A 23849-nucleotide genomic window follows, 5' to 3' on the forward strand; every position below is an offset into this window, starting at 1 on the left:
GTATTAATTCACAACTGCCTTTTAGTCATTGTTATTTTCAAATACTTGATACATGAAACAATTTATTCATTGTCCCTTTATATGTCTACTTCTGGCCAATATAGATAGCTCCATTGTTTATTGGGTGATATACTTTCATTATTAAACTTCTTTGTCATTACATTTGTACACTTCCTGAAACTTCCTCAATATTGTGCCTTCTTCAAACACCTGAAAACATGCTCATGGAGTGAATATGTGAAACAATGAATGACTAAATGAGCTTATGGTATTACTTTTATTCACCATAGGAACAAGGGAAAATATGAGCATGTATTCATAGTGTGACTTACTGTTATTTATTGGTAGAAATACATCTATATTTTGCCACACATTTTTCTAAGTTTCATTTAGGATGAACAGTATTGTATACCAAAGTTGCTTTTCAATAATGCTCAGGTTTAATAACATGAAATTATTATTATTATTATATTATTATTATTTATATGACCATTAAAATTTACTTAATGACATCAATTGAAACTCTGGAGTACAATTCTACTTTAGTTGACTTCACTAAAGTTGAATGCCTCCCAGAAAACTCATTACAAATGTGGTACCAGATTAATTTATTCATAACTGGTCTGTAAAAGATTTGACTAAAATGTCTTTGATCAACGCCACAGAAAATAACACATTACTTGCTTTGGAAGCTTGTGTGTACTGACCAGCTCTCTTGATGTTTCCATCGTCAATGCTGCCCCCTGGTGATCCGATCTGTAAGTTACAGTCTGGAGGCCTGTAGTCAGGAAAGCATTGGCAATTACCAAAGTTATTACATATCTAAAATGGAAAAATAAGCAGTCATTTTTAACTGTCTTAGTAGTTACATCTGATACAAGTGGCTGAAATACATGGTATATTTTTAAGGGTTTGTAGCTATACGATATGAGAAATGGTTTAGAAAAAGTAATTAAAACTGGTGGCATAGTCAAAGGGCAGCATGACCACAATGTGAAAATATATTTCAATTTTTATTGTCTGTATTTTAAAAGTACTTTATTTTCTCCAATAGTCTGCTAAAAATGAGATGTAACAAGGTTATAACAACATCGGTCTGTGCTTTCTATTGCTGCGATAAACACCATGACCAAAAAAGGCAGCTAGGGAGGGAGAGGCCTTATTCCAGTTTACACTTGCAGCTAGCAAGGTTCCGGCCTTGAGCTCAGGCTGGCAGTGGCTTCAGTGGCTTGTCTTATACAACCCAGGACCTGCTGTCAGTGGTGGCTCCACCCCTTGCCAACTGTGGCTCCACCCCCTGCCAACGGTTGGCTCCACTCACAATGGGTTGGGTCCTACACACCAATCATTCGTCTAGAAAATACACTGCTGACTTGCCTATAGAACAATCAGATGGAGGAGTTTTCTCAGCCGAGGTCCCCTCTTCTCAGGTGACTCAAGGAGCCAACAAACTAACCAACCAAATGACCAAACAACAGCAGAACAGAAAAACAAACAAGCTAGCACGTGATCTTTATGTTCACAGAGGTGAATTAATCATTCACAAATACTACCTTTTAAGATGATTTTTACTACTTTTACTTGTATGTGAGTATGTATGCATGATGGTCCCCGTGTGGACCAAAGGCGTCAGATTCCCTCTCCTAGCGTGTGGATTATAAGAGTCGTGAGTCATTCAATAGGGCTGAGGAGCTGAACGCAGGCCTTTGACAGGAGCACAATCTTACCCGCTGAGTCATCTCTCCAGCCTCTAAATATTCTCTTATGAGAGTTTTGTATGACTATTCAGGCAGCAAACTGTCTCAGTCATCTTCTCATTTGGAAAGCTACTAATCTGCATTCCAGGTATACTCAGATAATTAAGTTTATTCCTTATTAAGTCTCTGATGGGATTGAAGACGAGATAGTTTAGTTTTACAATGAAGCTTAGTTGTTTAGGGGTTAAGATATTTTTAGGTCTAAATAGATGTTTTAAGCTAATAATGATGAGATATGATAGATATTGATTTACATTCAGAAGTCTAGACGCACCAAGGTAGGAAAAATGTTTTCTTCAAGGCTGCCAAATACAAATAGCCAAAACACTAAGAATGTATCATTTATATAATTCCTGATTGTGTCATCGTTCTTCTTGCTATAGGTAGTTTATTGTATATATGTGTAATAATATAAATGTATATGTAAAAAAGATATTTAATAAAAAGATTTAATTTTAAAGTACTTTTTATTATGACAAAAAACTTAGTTATACTTTAAATGAAGGTTTTCTTTTTTATTGTGTTTTTCTTTTTAAAGATTTTATTAAAGTTTTCATGCAATATATTTTTATTGTGTTTATTCTGTCCTTTAACTCCTCCCAGCTCCTACCCACTGAACTTCATGCTCTCTCCCTCCCTCCCCCTCATCAGAAAACAAACACAAAACAAACAAACAAACAAAAATCAGCCAGGCATGGTGGTGCATGCCTATAATCCTAGCACTCTGGGAGGCAGAGGCAGGTAGATCGCTGTGAGTTTGAGGCCAGTGTGGTCTACAAAGCAGGTTCAGGACAACCAAGGCTACACAGAGAAACCCTACCCAGAGAAAGCAAACAAACAAACAAAAAGTAGATGTGTCTTTTAAGAGAAGCATCCATCAGTTCTCCACAGCGGGAGATTAGCTCTGCATTTGCGCACAGCAGCCTGAAGTGTAGAGCTACATAAGCGGAGCCTCTTACCCCGTTCCCTTTGCATTTCTTAGTGGAGTCACAGTCGTTTCCTCTTAAGCTCACTTCTTGGCAGGTTCTGTTTACACAATACTAAAGTTAAACACAGAATATATCACAGTCACGAATGTGATGTAAAACAAAACAAAACAAAAATACTATGTGTGACCTATGCATAAAAGATATTCAAGGCCTGCTTACTTGTTTTCTTTTAATTCCAATAAAAACATTTTGGCTTTTTAACATAACTTTCCCAACAGGAATGGTATCAAATAGGGACATGTCTGTTGAGAGCTAGATGCACACAGTTTAGATTTTGACTCCTATAGTTTGAACTGGTTGAAATTCTCACTGCATTTCCTATACTGTTAATATGTGTTGTGGATAATTGGATAGAAGTCAAAATTGTCCCCTTATGGCTGAAGAAAAATGTTGCTTATGTCTCAAATACAATTCATAAATTGCTTTGAATCTTTTTAAAGGTGGAGTATATCGGAATTATACTGAGAAATGGTTTAACTGTGTTTTCTTAGCCATTGCCAAAACTTGTCATATCAAAATGGTAATCAAATGATAATTAGTAATTTGAATATGTGATTATCTTGGTCTCATTTTTGGCTTGGTAGCTTATTTTTTCAATTGTTAACACAATGTGTAATTAAGAAATTTACAATATGAAAACATCAAATGAGAATGAAAGTTATCTCTGTAATTATTTGTTCAAAACTAACATACAACCAATAAATAAATCATAAATTGAATATACCAGCTTTTATTTGGTTCTTACATTCAATTTCAATGTAATATTAAGTATTCTAGCTAGAGTAATTTAGATACTAAAAAGAAATAAAAGATTCTAAACCATAAAGTAAGAAATAAAATTATTTTTTGTAGACGATACAATTATATATGTAGGTGATTGCCAATGTACAGACAGGCCACACAGAGATGAACATGCAAACACACATAGGCTGAGAGACTACACACTGATGTCCATACGAACACATACAGGATGACAGACTGGGTACAGTTGTTTATGTAAACACACACAGGCTGAGACTGCAGACAGACATCTGTGTCATCACACAGAGACTTGTAGACTGTACAAAGATACATATTCAAGTACATACAGATGGCTATGCAAACAGTCACAGGCTGCACATAAGTATCCAAGAAAATGCACACACTGACTGACTAACAGACTGCAAGCTAATGGCCAAGCAAGCACACACAGGCTGATGGAATGTACACAGATGCCCATGCAAACACAGCCAGACAGCACACAGATGACAGTGCAAATACACACAGACTTATACACTACACACAGATGCATACACAAACACATAGACTTACAGACCACATACAGATTCATGTACAAACACACAGAGCTTTACAGACCACACAACATGAATATGCAAGCACACACACACTTATAGATCACATATAGATGTGTGTGCAAACACACAGAGACTTACAGACCACATACAGATGCATGTGAAAACACATAGAGGCTTACAAACTGCACACAGATGTATGTGCAAACATATGGTCTTACAGACTGCCCACAGATTCAAGTACTAACAGACACAGTCTCATATGATGCATACTGATGCCTTTGTATTTACAGACTGAGCAGGGATGTCATACAAGCACACACAGGTTGACAGATTACCTAGATGGCCAAGAAAACACATGCTAACAGACTGTACACAGCTGAATGTGCAAACACACATGGACTGAAAAAGTACATACAGATACTTATGTAAACAGTCACATACTACACACAGATGACCAAGGAAACACATACAGACTTACAGATTACATATAGATACACATGAAAACACAAATTTATAGATTACATATAGATGTACATGCAAACACACACAGACTGAAAGATTACATATAGATGTACATGCAAACACAGACTTACAGATTTCATATATATGCACATGCAAACACATACAGATTTATACATTACATATAGATGCACATGCAAACACACAAACATGATTTGACTAATCAATGAAGTCAGCTAAGTTTCAGGATAACATATTAATGTGAAAAAATTAGTTATATCTCTTCCAGCTAAAAACGGGCAATCCAGTGAAATATTTAATTTTTTTTTTGTAACAACAACAACTTAGAAATGGATTTGGCCAAGAGAAAAGAAACAAGGACTTGAAAGCTGTCCCCTGACTGGCAGAGTCACCTGTGTCCCCCTCCCCTCCTCCCCCGAGCAAGGGACTACAAACTAATGATCCTGTCCCTACCTACATGATGAGAGAAGCTGCCATGCTGCCCTGGCAGACATGGAGTCATGGCACACTGCCTGGTATGGGGTGGGTCCCAGTTCTGGGGGCTCCTGCCTCACAGTGTTATGTGGAACTCTGATCAGGGTGTCAAGTTGGAAGGTCTGAGCTGAGAAATACACTTTCTGCCTTGCTCATCTATTTGGGGGTGGACTTTCGTGCCTCCCTGGTGGTCTGACTGAGGGCTGCGCGCATCCTCATTTACTCAGAACTGTTTCCCGTGATTGTAGCTCACAGCATTGCAATATTCTATGATGAGCGGAGTGGGCCAGGCACCACTATTTGTGAGAAGCAAGCTCTTAGGTGTGGCCCATAAAGGAAGCTGAGCACCCAAAGCAGCCAGCCCTAGGATCTGGGTTCTCAGCACAGTGAGGCATCACCAGGGATCAGGAACTGCTGATCTTGGAGTTAAGAGCTAGCTCTGTAATCTGCAAGTAAATGCTGCAGGCCATTGTACTGTAGCCAAAAAGGTTTATAAACGATGCTTTCAATCTCACAGGGCAATTGGTATGTTTTCTGAGCTGGGTCCCCTTGTGTCCTTAGACTGATAAACTCTAGATTTTAGTTCTCTCTTTGTATAACAACTACATGAGTATAATTTGCATATATGTGAACACTTGTATATACAGCTATGCATACACATATGAGCTTGTCTCTGTGTGATAGTCACTAGCTATGTTTCCCTAGTACAGCATTGGCTCTTCCAAACTATTTACATTTACATTTTGGTTTATGCATAAGCACATAATTTAATTAATATGAAGACGGCTTGCAGTGAAGCAAGGTGAAACGAAAACTCAGAATCCTGCTAATGGAAATTATTAGGTCTAAAAATAATAGCTCTTGGTGGTTAGCAGACTCTAGTGTTAAACCTATGTGGGGCTTGCTTGTTTTCCACATAGAGACTGAAAAGAAGCAATGTGTCACAATAACTAACGCTTCCTTTAATTGTCATTTAGTACCATGTAAGGAAGGAACGCAAGTCCCAGCTGCAAACTGTGAGAGCCGTCATGGCACACAGCACGTGGTAATTCACACAACTAACTAGAACCCTCAGTCGGTTACCATGTGTGGTCCACACACGGTGCCATCCGCTACGTATGCACTGTCTTTTCCATCTGCTCTCATGGACAGCCCAGGAGGTATGGACAGACACACGCTGTCATGGACATACGAATACACTACAGATCGAGCAGTGCCTTTATAATTCTTTCGTGGCTGGAAACAAGCTAATTTTCCACAGAGAATATCCCTGGAAACGGAAAACAGAAAGTTCTTGATGATTTTTCTTTTCAGCGATCCCAGCTTCCAATTAAGTATTGCGTGAATAATAGCATAAATGTTTGGTTAGTGGCATAAAACCAGAAAAACCAGTACAATGGTAACATTGTTTTATGATGTTATAAGATTTTAAAAAACATAATAAGCTATACCAGATTACTTAGCACTGTGGCAGTACTGAAATGTATATACTGAAGTCACATGTGTACACGCAACTTTATTTGCTATTACGGGCCTCAGTTGTCACTTAGGCTGACTTTAATACAGTTCACTCAGTCTGGACCTATCACCTATGTGTCCCAGTGATGGCTAACCACTTAGTGATTCAGCACCTTTTGATTGTGTGCCATTATTTAATTATTATACACATTATTATACTATCCAGAGTTTTACAATACATTTGATGTGTTACTCAAACCCATGTGTACATATGTGTTCATGTGTGCATGTGTATGCACATGGAGGCCAGAGGACAGTGCTGGGTGTCAGACTCAGCTTTACTTTTTGTGACAGGTTCCTCACTGGCTTCAGGCTCAGGAAGCTAGGCTAAGGGGGTAGTGAGTCCCTGGGACCCGCCTCTGTCTATCTACCGAGCACAGAGATGACTGACAAGTGTTGAACACCACATCTGGTTTTCCCCTCATGATCTCTGTGGCTCCAACCCAGGCCAGCACTTTATTGACTGAGCTTGAATCTCCCCGGACCCTTTGTGACTTTTTAAAATATCAGTGAAATTCTTGCATCGCCTGCTACAAGGTGATTACTCCCATTACTGGACCCAGGAGCTGCGTTATGTTATAATAAACCATGCTATAATAGTCCAAATTGAGCCACTAGGAGGTCTTCTGTAGCTTTCTATATTAGTTTTTGTTTTTGTTTTTTTGAAACAACAAACAAGATGAAAACTTCTTTCCTCTCAACAACCTTATGTTGTAAAAAAAAACAAACAGTCAAAATACCTGCTTTTGCATTATTGCCAATTGTAGACTTAAAACACGACCCATTTTTAACTCTTATTTCAGAACAGAACTGACTTTCTAAACTCTGGGCAGTTCCCCTAATAAGCATGCTCCTGTTCCCCACGCTGGCTCAGCCTTAGGCTGGGCGGGTGCCGTGAACTCATTTGGGACTATTTTCCAACCAACTTGCTAGTTGTCATTAGCTAGTATATGTCTCTTGCCAAGAAAAAAATGATCACTTGCTATATACATACTTTTGTCCACAAGGTAATGAGTATGAATTTTTTAAATCACAGTTCGCCAGTTTTTCACGTGGTGAGTTAATTTTTTCAAAACAGGCATAGGAAGCGCCTTGAGCTCCTAAAATGGAAACACGCCCTTTAGGTTCTTATCGTTAATCCAGATTACACGCTCTTTAGTCATGGACTAATAAAATTGCCATCTCAATATAATGCATTTTCATGCTTTGTTTGATTTCCACGGGCAACCTGCCAGTGTTATAACACAAAACAAAGGGGATTATATCCATTGCCATGGGTTACATTAATAGATTTACTTACTTCTTTGTTGTTTTGAAACAAGGTGTATTATGTATTTCAGATTGGCCTGGAAAACCTCCTGCCTCAGCCTGCTGATGGTTAGAATTATAGGTATGTCGTTTAGTTGCCCTTAAGTTTTAAAAATTGCGCAGTGTGTGTGTGTGTGTGTGTGTGTGTGTGTGTGTGTGTGTGTGTGTGTATCAGAGAGAAAATTCATATATTGTTCCTCAGGCACAATTCACATTGCTTTTTAATTTTTAATTATTTTATTTTATGTATATGCATGCCTGTGATATTTGATCCTCTAAATTTGTGATTATATAAATAACTAACACAAATAAATAGTCAGAATTAAGTTATGTGTCTGCCTCCTGTGGCCTAAGACACTTCCATTAATTTCCCCAAATTTCAGTTCTGAATATGTTGGGAAACGTCCATCATCACTGTATAAAATAATAAAGAGAAATTAAGTTAGAGCTGACTAAAGGGGAGACAAACACTATAATAAGGGATACTTAAACATGATAATCAGATTTTCAAAACTGATTACATAGTTTTTACACAGTAAGATCCTAGGAAACACAGTCAGTAAGAGAATTTTACTAACTGGAAGAAGGCACCAGGACCAACAGAAGGGAAAACTGTGTGCTTAGGTTTGTTACAATATTTTGTGTTTTTATATGGTTAATTGCCCAAGGTAATTAAATGTTTTCTTATTATATTTAGAAATGATAAAATTATATTGACCTTGATTTTACTGCAGCTACAGATGAAGATGGTTGTATGTTCTTACATTGATATGACTAACTGCCAACCCAGACCTCCTACCTTATATAAGCCTAGTCTTTATGTTTACAAAGATTCAAGTTTCTTTCACCATCTTTGTAAAATTATCATCATCATCATCATCATCATCATCATCATCATCATTATTAATTTCCAAAAAAGAAACTCTGAAATTCCAAGCTTGGACCAGGATATACATCCTTCATGCTAGCCCTGAGTTCACCTCACATAGAATTTAAAGGAACAATGACAAACGTCACCAAAGAATTCCAGAAGTTTAAATAAGACACAAAGAGATAGCTCGGTGAGCTCAAAGAGCCTAACTGTGTGAGCAGTCCTGAAGACAACACAAACATAAGGCTGATGGAAAAGATGACAAGAGCAAGGGCTTTGAAAACATACACATACAAGTAACATTATACAGACTGAGCAGGTTGTGTTCATGCATTTAGAAATATATGTATATATATATATATATATATATACATATAACAATAATTAATGAAAAAAGAAATCATTAATTTGAAGGAAAGCAAGGAGAGGCATATGGAAGGGTCTCAAGGAACAAAGGGGAAATGATGTGATCACATTATAAAGTCAAAAAATAGAAATTAAATAATATGACAATTTTAACAAACAGGAAAAGAACATTCAGGAAGGAGGAAGTACAGAGTGCCATGAAAAGTCCAAATATTCAAATTATATGAATAGATGAGGGAGAAGAATCACTGGTCAGTGGCATAGACTAGATCTTCAATAAGATCATAAATAAAAACTTATCTAAGTAAAGATGCACCATACAAGAATCACACAGATTCAAATTTAAGATTATTCTTCACACATACAATATATTCATACTCTAATATGAGGTATTATACCCATACAACTCAAGTAGAATACAAGGTTTACCTCCAATACTTTGACAGTGCTATTGCAGGCTGTTTAGGACAGTAAGTTATACAAGTTAATTGTTAGTTGATCAAGTCAAGGTCAAGTCAATTACTAGTCTATTTTTATCATAAAAATATACATCCTAGGTTTAACAGATAGATATGATTCTACAGATAGATAAGGCAAAATAAGGTAAAGTCTTCAAAAACTTCAGAGTGCTACAGAATATGGCATTTTAAGGATTCTTTGACAATAAGAGAGGTTAACTACTGGCAACACCCAGCCTACCTCAAGAAGATGGTGAACATCAAAGAACCTCCTTACAGAGAAGGCTTCAAATGTGACAAATCAACCACTGGGCAAAATGTCATCATTTCTACCACAGACAGAATTCTGCCTAAAGATAGACAAGCTTGGCTGCAGGCAGAGTCGATGACCAAACTCTACCAAGACAGAGTAAGTCTTCAATAATTCCAGCCTCATAAATATGTCTATGGGATATACTGGGCCAGAAGGCTGAAGATGATGCTCCAATGTGATAGAGAGTTTTGGATGACTGCTCAGGCTGCAAACTGTCTCTGTTATCTTCTCATTTGGGAAACTGCTAACCTGCATTTCCTGTTTACTCAGGTAATTAATTTTATTCCTTCCCAAGTGTCTGATAGGATTGAAGACCAGATAGCTTGGTTCTACAGTTCAGCTTAGTTGTTTAGAAGTTAAGATGTTTTTAGGTCTAGATAGATATTTTAAGCTGGTAAAGATGAGATATGATAGATATGTATTTTCATTCAGAATTTTAGACTCACCAAGATAGGAAATATGTTTTCTTCAAGGTTCCCAAATACAAATAACCAAAACACTATGAATGTAACATTAATATAATTCCTGATTATTTCATGGTTCTTCTTGCTCTATGTAACTTATTTTATATATGTGTAATAATATAAGTGTATATGTAAAATATTTTTTAGAAAGAATCACACAGAAAACAAAATACACAAGACTAGAAAAGAAATACAAGTCAATAAATGTAATAAGCCACATAAATGGACTTAAAGATAAAAAATGATCATCTCAATCGATTCAGAAAAAGTCACTGACATCAAACATGCCTTTGTGATAAAAGTCCTAGAGAATGTAGAACTGTGGAGAATATTCCTCAACATAATAAAAGCTATATACGAGAAACTGACAGCCAACAGTATCCTAAGTGGAGAAAAACCTGAAGCAACCACCCTGAAGTGACAGGTCTGTCCACTGTGACAGGTCTGTCCACTGTCCCACCCCCTTTCCATGTTGGGTCTGAAGCCCTGGAGGAACAATAAGACGAGCAGAGAGTTAAGGGGGCACAAATAGAAAAGGATAAGCCAGACGATCCCTATGTTTCAGATGTCATGATACTCTACATTATTAGAGAGCCAAAAAATTCCGCCAGAAAATTTTTTAGATATGATCATCAATTTCAGCAAAGTGCCAGAACAAATAGCCACTTGTATAAATCAATAACTTATTACATATTCTATGTAATATCAGCAAATACACAGAAAAAGATCACAATAAACTCCCATTCACAAGAAACTCAAAGAAAAGAAAGTATCTAGAAGTAAACCTAACCAAGGAAGTGAAAGACTTCTACATCAAAACAGAGAGAGAGAGAGAGAGAGAGCGCAGAAAATGGAAAGACACCCCATGTTCTTGGATTGGTAAAATTAATATTGTGAAATGATCGTTTTGCCAAAAGCAGTTTATAGATTCAATGAAATCCCAGTAAAAATCCTCATCTCTTTCTTTACAGAATAGAAAATTCTACTCTATTCTATGTTGTCCTAAGATTCTTGTGGACCCACAGGAAACCCCAGTCAGCTACAATGTTCATGGGCAAAAAAAAAAAAAAAAAAAAAAAAAAAACAATGCCAGAGGGATACCATCCAGATCTTACGATATATCCAGACCCATAGCAATGAAAACAATATGGCGCTGGAACGAACACAGCCATGCAGACCATTGGAACAAAGGCGAAGACCCAAACGTGAGCGCATGTAACTAGTGCCATCTAATTTTTAACAAAGATGACAAAAACAAACACTTGAGAAAAGACAGAACCTTCAACAAATGGTTCTGGGAAAATTGGATGTCAACATATAAAAGAATAAAGCAAGACTTGAATGTATCACCTTTACAAAAAACTAACTCCAGATGAACTGAAGATCTCCCTACCTGGGGAACTTGAAACACTGACACTGCTAGAAGAAAAATATAGGCAGTCCCTACAGGATATACATTTAAGGAGGGACGACTTCCTGTTTTATCAGAAATTTAAGCCAACAATTGACAAGTGGGACCTCATGAAACTTGATGGCTTCTGCATAGATAAAAAGCAAATCCATGGAATGGGAGGCAGCCTTTGCCTACTACACAGCTGATAGAGGATTAATATCCAGAATAAAGATCCCCAAAGACAAAGCCTTCTAATTACAAAATGAGCTACAGATCTGAACACAAAGTTCTTAAAAAAGAAACAAAAAATGGATAAGAAATGTCTTTAAACATGTTCAACACCCTTAGAAGTTAGAGAAATGCAAGTTAAAAATGCTTTGAGCTTCTGTGTTACCCAAGTCGGAATGGGCAACTTAAAGGGGTCAGTTGAGAGCTAACGCTAGAGAGGAGTGGGGGGAGGGAACCCTCATTCAGTGTCTGTGGACGGCAAACTGGCCCAGCCACACTGGGAGCTGGCGTGGAGAATTCTCAAACAGCTGAGAGTAGACCTGCTATGGGATCTGACGTTTATCATAGCTGGGAAACAGAAACAGCTTAGATGTTCTCTAACAGACTGATGAATATTTAAAATGTGGTGTATATACATGTAATGTAATTATGTTCAGCTGTAAAAAAAATGAAATCATAAAGTTTGCATTAAATGCGTGGATCTAAAAAATATTATACTAAGTGTTACAACAGAAAGACAAACGCTGTGTGCTTTCTCATATTTGTGGATCTTAGCTATGGATATTGAGATGTCAATATATAATCTGTGATAACTTAAGATGCCAGGAAAATAGAAATGGATAATATGTAGGGAATTTCTTTAGATAGTGGCATAGGAGGACACAGATGCACATAGATAAAGTGGGAGAAATGAGATATAGAATTAAACCAGAAAGGGGGAGGGACAGAGGGCCATAGAGAGAAGGAAGGATAAATGGGGGGAGGGGAGAAAAATAATACTAAGAACATATGAAAGGGTCATAGGGAAACATTATTTTAATGTTTACTTGAATACATATGTAATATATTTAAGCGAGCATACATACGTACATATGAAGGCATGCCCTGCAGTGGTGCTTCCCGCTAAGAGGCATAGACTATCTCACAAAAACTCTAGGGCCAGGCATGGGAAATTTCCTTTGAAGTTGCTGAGCAGAGGAATAAACAGACTCTAAAATCATACCCACTATTGCCATCGCCTTCGTCGCCTCCCAGAGGCTGAAGGTAACAGTCCTGGAAACACTGTGTGCTTCAGACACAATCAGGCTGGATCTGACTTGACTTCTTCCTCCCTAAGGATGAGCTCTCACGCTATCTGAAGGTGCTTTGCAAGTTGCCAAGGGAGAAAAGCAATCAAGTCCCACTTGGCTATAACAGTTCTAAACCCAACAGTGACCAGAACAGCAGGAATCCTAGAAGGTACAACAGTGGCATTTGTATGCCGAGGGTAACAAAAAGCTGTCTAATTGGACTTAAGGTCCTCTCGACACAAGGGAATTCGTGCCTGCTGCTGTAAACTAGCCAACTACCTGGCTGGTGGAGCCGTGGGGGCTAGAGGAGAATCCATACTAAACTCGTATAATATCTAAGGGCGTTCTAAATCCTTTATCCTTAGACCCACAGGTAATGTAGCTTTCAGAGAGTCCATCATGGAAAAACACAAGCTGGTCAAAATGCAGAGAACGACCGACTGTGAGCTCCCAACCCCAAGGGATACGTTTCCAATACAGCTACAACACCTAAGGCTTGGGGGACATTTCAGAAGAGACAAAGAAAGAGGCAGAGGATTGGGACACAGGCTGTTTGAGAGTCTCCTGTGTTTGCCAGGGAGGCTGCAGGCAATTAACGGCTGACGAGGGAGAAAATCAGTCTTTTTCTGTATCAAGCTTCCTGATGCTATTACTCAGTCCCAAGCAGTCACCCTTAAACACATACACACAGGAGCAACACCAAATGGACTGGGTGGGCTGCACTTGTATTACATATGTGTGTATGTGTGAGGAATGGGAGGAGCAAGGGAGCATGGAAATTATATAAATACAGTGTTCATATGTGACATTATTTTTAAAACACATTAAACAAAAGAGTTTAAGGAGAGTTATTATTTTATTTTATTTTCTTCTCTTATTTTGTTTTTGTTTTTCGGGACAGGGTTTCTCTGTGTAGCCTTGGCTGTCCGGGACTCACTGTGTAGACCAGGCTGGCCTCAAACTCACAGTGATCTGCCTGCCTCTGCCTCCTGAGTGCTGGGATTAAGTGCATGTGCCACCATGCCTGGCATCAAGGAGAGTTATCTTATAACAGGGTGACACTGCCCCCTATTAGTCTCTATAAGGTAACAAAGTGTCAGGAATAGGTTATGTCTTTTTGTTAGTGAGGTTCCATAGACCCACAAACATTATAGGCTATTGCCAATGCTCTTGGCTACTTTCCAGAGCTTTAAAAAATATTTATTTATTTGTTTGTTTAATGTACACTCCATCTACATATAGAGCCTGCATGCCAGAAGAAGGCATTGGATCCCATTATAGATGGTTGTGAGCCACTATGTGGTTGCTGGGAATTGAGCTTGGGTCCTCTGGAAGAGCAGCCAGTGCTCTTAACCACTGAGCTATCTCTCCAGCCCACTTTCCAGAGCTTAACGGGAAGACCTTGTTGCTGAGGATGCCACCCAGCTGTTACTGACCTGCAAGTTTCATCCTTACTGGCTAGCTTTAACAATGCTAGTATGTGATTTGCATGTCACCAGAGCAGAAAATTAACCATCACACGTATCCAGCTGTGAACCTGCACACTATAACAACAACTGTCTGGCAAGACATGCCCACTGGTGCAGTAGTGGGACAAATGTCACAGGAGCAACCAACCACTCTCTGATTGGATGTGAGGTCAATTCCACAAGATGGTACACACATACTTGGTAATGCAATCTGTGGCTAGACAGGTCATATTCCCTAGGACAGAGCCTATTGTGGCCACAGTATTAAATAGACTCCCAATGAGTGAATAAGTACATCCATGCCCCGTTTGTCTAAGTGATTTTTTTTGAAGGCTCCTTCCTGACTTCAGGCCACCCATCATGTTGACTATGGCAGAGTTTTCCCTTATTCTCTTACTTTAAGCCCTCTCTTAATAAGATCCTCTCCAGATTTTAATGGGAAGCCAATCTTTTACTTCAGGTCATGTTGTCTTGGATAGAAAGGCCTATTCATCCTAACAGTTCACCCACCTCAAGGACCAGTCACAGCCAGGAGATGCTCTGATCATTTTGAAGGATGATGTCCTGTTAGACCCTTTCCCAAATCCGTTGCTCTGGTTTCTAACATTGTGTTGTAAATCTGTTGCATATTCAAATTATTTCAATCACCTTACATGCAGAGAGTCAAACACCAGCAGGCATCCAGAAGTCTTATCTGGGTTTGTTTAAAATATTATTTGGGGCCTGGAGAGATGGCTCAGAGGTTTAGAGCACTGACTGCTCTTCCAGAGGTCCTGAGTTTAATTCCAAGCAACTACATGGTGGCTCGCAACCATCTATAATGTGATCTGCTGGCCACTTCTGGCTTGCACATGTACATGCAGGCAGAATACTGCATACATAATAAATAAATATAGCTTTAAAAATATATTATTTGGGGAAATTATGAGCAAGGTCAAGACAGGAAGACAATGAGTTCAAAGTCAGCTTTGACTGTGTAGCAAGACTATCTCAAAAGAAACAAAACCTGCCCAAAATTCATAGGCAGGAACTCTGGCCAGATTGCTGTCATATTGTCAGTTCCCCAGCCAAGGAACTGGTTGTAGGTGGAAGGCATCCACTCCAAGCTTTGTAAGGTCCATGTTTTTAGTTCTGGATTATGAACGTGGTGGATAATAGGAAATTAAGGTGTCACAATCTACTTTTTTACTATTCACATTTTAATACAATTTAGGAGGTATAAGCAACATATCTTTCTCAGATCAAACTTTGAGAAAAGATATGCATATATAGCAATTTTCTTGGAAATTTTCAATCATGCCTATAAACTTTTTCTTTAATTTCAGTTTAGCCCTTCTTAAGATAGTGATCAAGGCTCTTCCTCATCTAGGCACTATGGTATGCAATAAATAGACCACAGAGCCAGCCAAGTGCAACACGAATACAAAAGAAAGCAGTACCTTTTCCAAACAAATTGACACACTGGTCCTTAAGAGCTTGGCATCGTCCGTTGAAGCAGTACGCAGACCCCAGCCTGCACACATGCCCGTTCAAGGCGTAGGTGTCAGGGACACACTGGCTAGAGGAGCCATTGCAATATTCTGTGAAATCACACTCTGGGTCAACAGCCTTCCTACAGGGAGTGCCTGCTGCAGACAGCTAGGGACAGGAAAAAAGAACAGGGGCTGTAAATGACCCTATAATTACTTCCCGAAGAAAGTGGCTAAACATGTCTGCTTGTGGCTATTTGAGGGACTAAGAAACCTACCCTAGCTAAGAGTTTTAGAAAGGAAATTCAGGTAGAACATCCACTTGGAAGCCCAGAGGAGGGTAAGTGTCTCCAGGATATGCACGGATCCCCACTGGTGGCTCAAGGTGTTCCACAGTGTGAGTTCTGACTTGAACAGCATATGGATAGGGAATCACAGAACAACTGTTTCTACCTCTGATGTTAGCAAGTCCCCAAAGCAAGCCAGTTTCAGCCTCGACTCTGACTGGCTTATTTGTGTAGGAGATATTTAAATAATCTCGTTTATGCTTGCAAATCAGGAATGGAAGCCACATTCTCATTTAGTAGAAACTACTTAGGATAATGCATGACTACTAATGTGTTAGTACTTCTTACTGTTTGAGAGTACAAGGGCCTCTCTGCATAGTTAAGGTACATTTTTGTGGCTGGTAGAATAAATTTCTCATTTGCTGATATCCCCAACAAAATTTAGAGTGTCAAAATATTGACCTACCAGATGTATTAAACAAACACACTATAATTATCTGTAATTGAACTGATATTTAATAAAGAAAAGATAATGAAGTAGTATCTTTAAAGTAACAAAAGAAAAAAATCAATCTAGAATGTCATACCCTGGAAATATATGTCAAAAACTAATTAGAGGGCCAGCAAGATGGCTCAGTAGACAGAAATGTATGCTGCCCAACATGAGAGCAGGATTCCAATATGTGGAAACTTCATGGTGCAAGGAGAGAACCAGCTCTTATACATTGTCCTGACTTCTACATGTGCTGTGGCACACACATGACAATTCATATACACGGCAATGATAAAAAAAACTGATGAGAAATAAAGCCTTTCCTAGGCAAATAGTAGCTAATAGAATCTTTTCTCAGTAGACCAGATTACAAGAAATAGTAAAGGAAGGCTCTCGGGTGCAACATACGATGTGATGGCTGGAGAGCAGCTCAGTGACAGAGTTCATGCCTGGCATGTACACATGGCGTGGGTAGAGTTCAGTGATGGAGCATGTGCCTAGCATGCACACAGGTTAGGGGTGGGGCTCAGAGAGAGAACATGTGTCTAGCATTCACACGGCATGGGTAGAGTTCAGCAATGGAGCAGGTGACTAACATGCGCAGAGACATGCACTCCATCCTTAGCACAATAGCAAAGCAAACCATTAGGTGAAGAAAGCAGACTTAAAATGTAAGAAAAACGATAGCTGACAGGTATTTGCAAAGAGTAATGAAGAGAGTAGGAAATGGAATGCACGGTGCTAATTACATTCTCTCCTGTGTATGGACTGAAAGAGAAGAGCGTGACACCAGCAGTGACGAGCTTCATGTGTACTAGACTATTGGCGTGCCTTTCCACCTGTATAGAAGTGGTTTGTTATGAGAACTTATTATGCGATTAACCAAAGATTATTAAACTCTAAGAAACTAGTAAAATGATACTTAAGAAATCTAAACAGGAAACAGTAAAAGAAAGCTGCCAGTTATATGGTTTTACAAAGAAGCAAGAGGCCTTGGGAGGCAATGAAACCACCACCCATGAGGAAGATGTTGGTTATGGTACTGACCTCACACTCAGAGACTTTCATTAGTCAAGTTTCACTGTATTAACTTAGATATCAATAGAAAATTTGAGCTACATGATGGTACAAAGCCTGTAATCCCAGAACTCAGGAGGATTCAGCAGGATGGTTTCAGGCTTAAAGTCATCCTGGGCTACATAGTGAGCACCTATCTTTAAAAGAAAAAGAAAAGAAAGAGAAAGAGAAAATAAAAACACCATAAAATCTGAGGATGGACAAGGCCCCTGAGTTCAACCCTCAGCACCACAAGAAGTTGAGCACAATTGGGGGAGAGGAACATACACAGTTTTTATAGATTGGTGATTTGCAAGATCAGAGGAATCCTAAAGTATTCTACACTGTGGAACTTGCTTTCTCACCCAACCATACTGTGTCAGAGAAATGTTGTGTTTCTGCTTCAGTTTATGCCTCAGTGTATCGTGCTTTGATATAAGAAGCAAAAATACATGCAACCAGGGCTGGCGAGATGGCTCTGTAGTTAAAGGCGTTGGATGCCAAGCCTGAAACCTGAGTTCAGTCTCTGGAATACACATGGTGAAGGAAGAGACACCACTACCATGCATTGTCCTGCATGCATTGTGTCGGGACATGTGTACATGTGTGTGTGTGCACGTGCATACCTGTAATAAGAGTAAATTTAAAACTCCAGCGACAGGAGCAATCTTGGCCGCTCTCAGTATGCCTTTTTCTTACCCATCTGTGAATGCTTTGCCTAGTTTGCACTTTGTCTGCTAGTCATAGTGTAATTTCCATCAGTCATCATTTCTTTGGCCTTATGAGTTCTCTGACAGTGGGCACGTTCTGTAATGTCTGAGCATTTAGGAGATGATCAGTTCTGTGGTTCCCATGCCATAGACTAGGAAGCACCAGCCAGAGACGTCTTTTTAAGTCCGTGGTACTTTATCATGGACTCCCTCCTACAGTCTATGTGCTATTGCACGTTGACTTAGCTAATCTAGTCTTGCACGGCTACATTTCAGGTTCCTTTTGATAAGTACCAGCCACTCACCTCGCAGTTGGATGTGCAGCATGGTCCAGATCCACACTGTGCCGAGGCTTTCAGGCTACATGTTTTATAGTTGCAGCACTCTTTAAATTGACACTCCTATAATATCAAAAGAAATAGGATTCCAGTTAGGACAGGAGCGCTCACGCCCTTCCGTCCCCCCACCCTCTCCTTCCTTCCTTCTTCTATCTCCTTCCTTTCTGAGACACACTATTGCATGGCCAGGGTTGCTCCACTGCACAATGGAGGGTGCCAGTGACACCCCAACCTTCCTGCCTTCACCCCCCACCAAGGGCTGGGATTTTAGGAGGGCACCACCACTCCCATCTTAACAACTCTTGTCCCTTTGTCTCAACTTTAATTCACATGCTGTGCTCCTAACTACATTCAATGAAGCATCATCATCTTCAGCTTTTATTATTTCTAGAATCACCCAAAGTATGTATAACTGTAAGGACTGTAAGGACTAGGGAAATCACGTTTAATTAGTTGTTGATCCATAGCATGAAAATCTGGGTAATTGACTCAGAATGTACTAATATGAAATACACTTTTGAGAAAAGTGTGACTTTCCAGGAGAAACACTAACTTTCTTCCATCGTCACATTAATGATTTGCTTTAGGAAGTGACACCAAGACACAAAATGTCTTCATGGACCCTTCCCTTGCCCAAGAGCGTCAGTAGTAGCTTCTCTATGACACAAAATACCCACGTTTGTTACAAAATAACAGAATGTGGACTCTGTATGTCATGACAGTGTTTGGAGGCTCCCGGTGCTACAGCTGTTTGCGCTGATACTTTTGTGATGTTGTTATTCATCTCCCTTTCATATAGTTCAAATAACCACCATATCGCCTGACTTCTCCATCTTACGACAATGCCAGGCCCTCTTCATTTCTGCCCTCGTGATTTCAGATCTTCCTATTTAGCCTTTACTATCTGGTTGGCTTTTACTGCACACAAGAGAGTGGACCAGTATGGGGTGGGGGGAACCTGTCAGCTTCAGAGTGGAAATATCAGCTGTAGATTTTGTCTATAGACTAGGGTTGATCACTGGGGGTGTCAGTATAAAACTGGTCTCCGTGTTTTTAATATAATTATTGGATTCCAGAACAAGGGTGCTAAGTGACAATATTTAACTATATTTATTAAGGCAGGTGCAGTTGGCATGATAGGAGATCAGGCACAGAATGCAGCTAGCAGTCTTGACCTGCAGACCAGAAGCTCATTTACAGGAAGATGTGGCTCAGACATTTGCCCGCCTGGGCCCACATCCAGGTGTCATCCCTGCTGCAGCCATTACTGGATTCTGCTGGAATGAATCTAGAGTCATTCCGACTGTTGGCCATTTTCAGTTTCTCATGGCTGTGTGACTGGACTTTCTGCTTTTTTGCTAGCTATCCATTATATGCCAGTGTTTTCTCCTAGAAACTACCTGGATTTTTTTTTCTTGTAATACCCTTTAAGGCCCTGACAACATCACACTGTGTCCTCTTCATTCTTTATGTCCTATTGAGTCCCCTTATGCCACATCTCTGACTTCTGCTAGATAATTGTTCTTAGATCTTAAGGACTTCTGAGATTACATTGGGCCTACCAACATAACCCAGGAAGACATCTTTCCCTCAGGTTTGTAATCTTGTGTATTTCTGAAAGGCGTGTGTGTGTGTGTGTGTGTGTGTGTGTGTGTGTGTGTGTGTGTGTGCGTGTGTGTGATATACACAGCCACAAACTTCAGAACTTGAAGTGGGGACATCTGTGAAGGTCCATTGTGCCTTCTACCAAAGCACTGGTCTGCAGTATGGATCTTAAAGCAGGAAACCGGCCATGTGGCAGGCAGTGGGCCATCTGCTGCTCCTGCAGGCCAGGCTCCGGTGCAAAGCCTCAGACTGGTCCAGGCTCAATAGTCTCTGAAGGACCAAACTGAAAGCATTAGCCAGTGTGTTCTCTGTTGCAGCTCTTTAATTCTTTTATGATATAAAGTGCCTACAGACCATATACACACAAGTGGATATAAACATTCTCCAATAAAAATCCACTTGGAAAAAATAGATGACAGCTAGAGTTAGTCTTACTCCCTATACTCTGTAGAAGACAGATGTTGAATTTTTTTCAGAGAATCTTATGAGGGACAAGGCTCTAAGAATTTTGTCCTGTTTTTGAGATTGTTTTAATTGCATTTCTTCAATTATTTTCTTCCCAATACCACTCCCCACACTTCCTCAAATTCATTGCACTTTTATCAATCAACTGTCATTTCATGCATATATGCACATATATAAACCTGTTGAGTCCTGAGTCCACATATTGTTACTTGTACATATGTTTTCAGAGCTGACCATTTGGCTCCAGACAATAAATCACTGTGCCTTTTTGCACCTCTCTGCATCTCAGCTTTACCAAGTTGCTTGTGGTTCTTTGTGTAGGGTTGAGGCATCATGGGCTTTTCCCCATCCATTTGGACATGTTCCTCAGTGTCAGTTGTACTTGTTCTGCTCACATTTGGGCAGTCATGTTGGTGAGACTGTACAGGTGTAGCTTCTGGCATTACTAGGAGACACAGGCTTAGAAGACTTGAGGATCCTCTGCCTCTTACAGTATTTCTGCTCCTTCTTCTGCAGTGTTCTCTGGGCCTTGAGTGTAGGGATGTTTTGTAGATGTATCCACTGGGGCTAGGCTCACCATATTGATTGGTTATGGGTTTTTTTTGTTTTAGAAGCCTCTGTCTGTTGCAGAGGCAAGTTTCCTTGATGAGGGGTAAAGACTACACACATCTATAGGTACAAAGGAAAATGCTCATAGATTGTTGTTTGGGATGATTCTGGCTTAGTAAGTGAGTGGTTGTAGATTCTTCTCCAGTCATGACAATTTCACTAGCACTGATTAGTGGGCTAGGTTTCCAGTACTCTGCATGGGCTCCCTGTCATTGACTGGGCCTTAAACTGAAGAGCCCTTAGTTTGCCACCAAGGTATTTGTGCCTCTACTGCACCCATAGGATTACTGTGCCTTGTTGGTCAATGATATGGTCTACAGGTGTCATAGCAGGTAGGGATGTCAGGTGCCTTGCTCGTCTGGAAGCTTGCATAGCACCTTATGGTACCATGAAAGCTAGTCCTCAGGGAGGGGGCGTTTAGGCCAGCTCCAGCTCAGAAGCCTCTGTGTCTTGTTTCTGAAGTGTATGGTGTCTTCATCAGTAGGCACTTACCTTCTCCCTCGTGTGGGTAACCACAGCAACAGCAGTAGGTTGTATGTTGGGGAAGTCTCTTAAGAAAACCACTTAGAGCATACATAGGGGGAAGAAGTCTCCCTCAATCACAGACATAGGGGAGGGGAGAAGGGGAAAAGTGGGAGGGAGGGAGGAATGGGAGGAAACAGGGGAAGGGCTAACAATCAAGATGTAATATAAGTAAATTAATTTAAAAAACACATAAAAAACAATTGAGATGTAATATGAATAAATTAATAAACTATATTTAAAAAAGAAAAAAAAGAAAAAGAAAACCACCCTGACCCACAGCTTAAAGGAGGGGGTTTGTGTGTCTGTTACTGGGGCTTTTCTTAGGGTGTCTTTGGCTTTTGGAGCGGGCTCTGTCAGCCCAGATGAGAAAAGTTCATTAAAACTATATGTGTATATTTGTACAAGGAATTGCATGTATTGTAGGTTGAGGGATTTTTTTCCTTTTTTAAAAAACAATTACTAGTATGGGTCTTTGTGTTCTTTTGGGTCATCCATAGTGCTGTTTTTACTTGCCTCTTACCTTCTTCTGCATTTACCTCCCTCCTGGATCTGAGTCTTTATCCACAAGCCATTGCCATGACCCCGAGGATAGTTTTCGGTGCCACCAAGCCCCCTCTGATAAGAGCTATAAATACTGCTGTGGCTCCGGGGCCAACCCAGCAGCAAACTTTTGGTGCAAAGAATACAAATATTCTTCAGCAACAGTGAACATGGAGAGCAAGCTGAGAGAACAGTGACAGGGGATTGCAAGCCTGGCAAGGGGGGCGGGGCGTGTGGTTAACTGGAGGCAACAGGGGGCGGGGCGTGTGGTTAATGGGAGGCTAGACAGTAAAACACTGTATCAAAAGAAACGTCTGTTCATGGTTCTAGCAACTCACATGGTAGCCAAAGACTGCATTGTTTCCTCCTTTCATTAAAAGCAGAAAGCATGTTCTTTATCAGGGGGATGGCAGCACATTTAGTGGCAGGAAAATGCAAGGGGAACATGGTGTTGCATATCAAGAAAGTGAAATGGCTTTAGGAAATGCATGGAATTAGAAACCATACAATAACAGAATCACACAGACACATTCTTACTCAGAGAGTTTTGGTTTGGTTTGGTTTAGTTTGGTTTTTGGTTTTGCTTTTTCTTTCTTTCTTTCTTTCTTTCTTTCTTTCTTTTTAAGTAGAAGGTGATTGAATTTTGAGGGATTTAGTGATGTGTAAATATGAAGGTCAGCTTTATTTATGGGGTAAGAAGATGTAATTCCACGGGAAAGTTGTGAAGATACTTTATATTACTGAAGTGGAGGACAGTTGCTAACTATTATAGGACACTCGTGTTTATGATAGACTAAATCTGGGGGTTCTGCAAGAAGGAAGTTGTGTGCACTGGAGACTTGGCTGGTGAAATTATATGAAGGACACCACCAAATTTAGAAATACATTTTTTTAAATTTTTTAAAGATTTATTTAATTATTATTATGTATACAGTACTCCGCCTGCATGTACTCCTGCAGGCCAGAAGAGGGCTGTCATATCAAATTATAGATGGTTGTGAGCCACCATGTGGTTGCTGGGAATTGAACTCAAGACCTATGGAGGAGCAGTCAGTGCTCTTAACCCCTGAGCCATCCCTCCAGCCCCTAGAAATAAGTTTTAAAGATACCCAAAAGCTTGTGTTTGTTAATGAGATAAAACAACACACTATAATACTTAGATACTTTTGCAATCATGAGATACAGGGGGAAATTAAATCATATTTAGTATATGTTTTAGTAGAAAACAGAGGCTGAAGCTGGAGGAGTTCAGAGCTGAGCAGTGGCTAGAAAGGACTTTCCACATTCATCCTATACACT

At 39.7% G+C, this 23849-nt stretch overlaps 1 protein-coding gene and 1 long non-coding RNA gene across 3 annotated transcripts in view; one reads left to right on the forward strand and one right to left on the reverse strand.

Moving 5' to 3' along the window:
- The window catches only part of LOC311584389, a 122000-nt gene that overhangs the window by 65900 nt on the left and 32251 nt on the right, over positions 1-23849 (forward strand). The window contains exon 2 of the long non-coding RNA XR_014774850.1: positions 9710-10099. This is a non-coding gene — a long non-coding RNA (uncharacterized lncRNA). The remainder of the gene's footprint in view (positions 1-9709; positions 10100-23849) is intronic.
- The window catches only part of ADAM18 (ADAM metallopeptidase domain 18), a 62455-nt gene that overhangs the window by 5497 nt on the left and 33109 nt on the right, over positions 1-23849 (reverse strand). The window contains exons 13-18 of one of the 2 annotated variants that reach the window (XR_014774849.1): positions 18774-18869; positions 15893-16091; positions 7508-7613; positions 6079-6265; positions 2717-2797; positions 708-778 (exon numbers count right to left, since the gene is read on the reverse strand). Coding sequence is in view for 1 of the 2 variants with exons in the window: in XM_084758635.1 (XP_084614761.1) it covers positions 708-822; positions 2717-2797; positions 6079-6265; positions 7508-7613; positions 15893-16091; positions 18774-18869 (784 nt within the window). In the remaining variant the exon portion in view is untranslated. Of the gene's footprint in view, positions 1-707; positions 823-2716; positions 2798-6078; positions 6266-7507; positions 7614-15892; positions 16092-18773; positions 18870-23849 lie in introns of both variants that reach the window. The other variant, XM_084758635.1, reaches the window with a different exon arrangement.

Source organism: Acomys minous (assembly GCF_964271855.1).
Source record: "Acomys minous genome assembly, chromosome: 15".
Taxonomy (NCBI): domain Eukaryota; kingdom Metazoa; phylum Chordata; class Mammalia; order Rodentia; family Muridae; genus Acomys; species Acomys minous.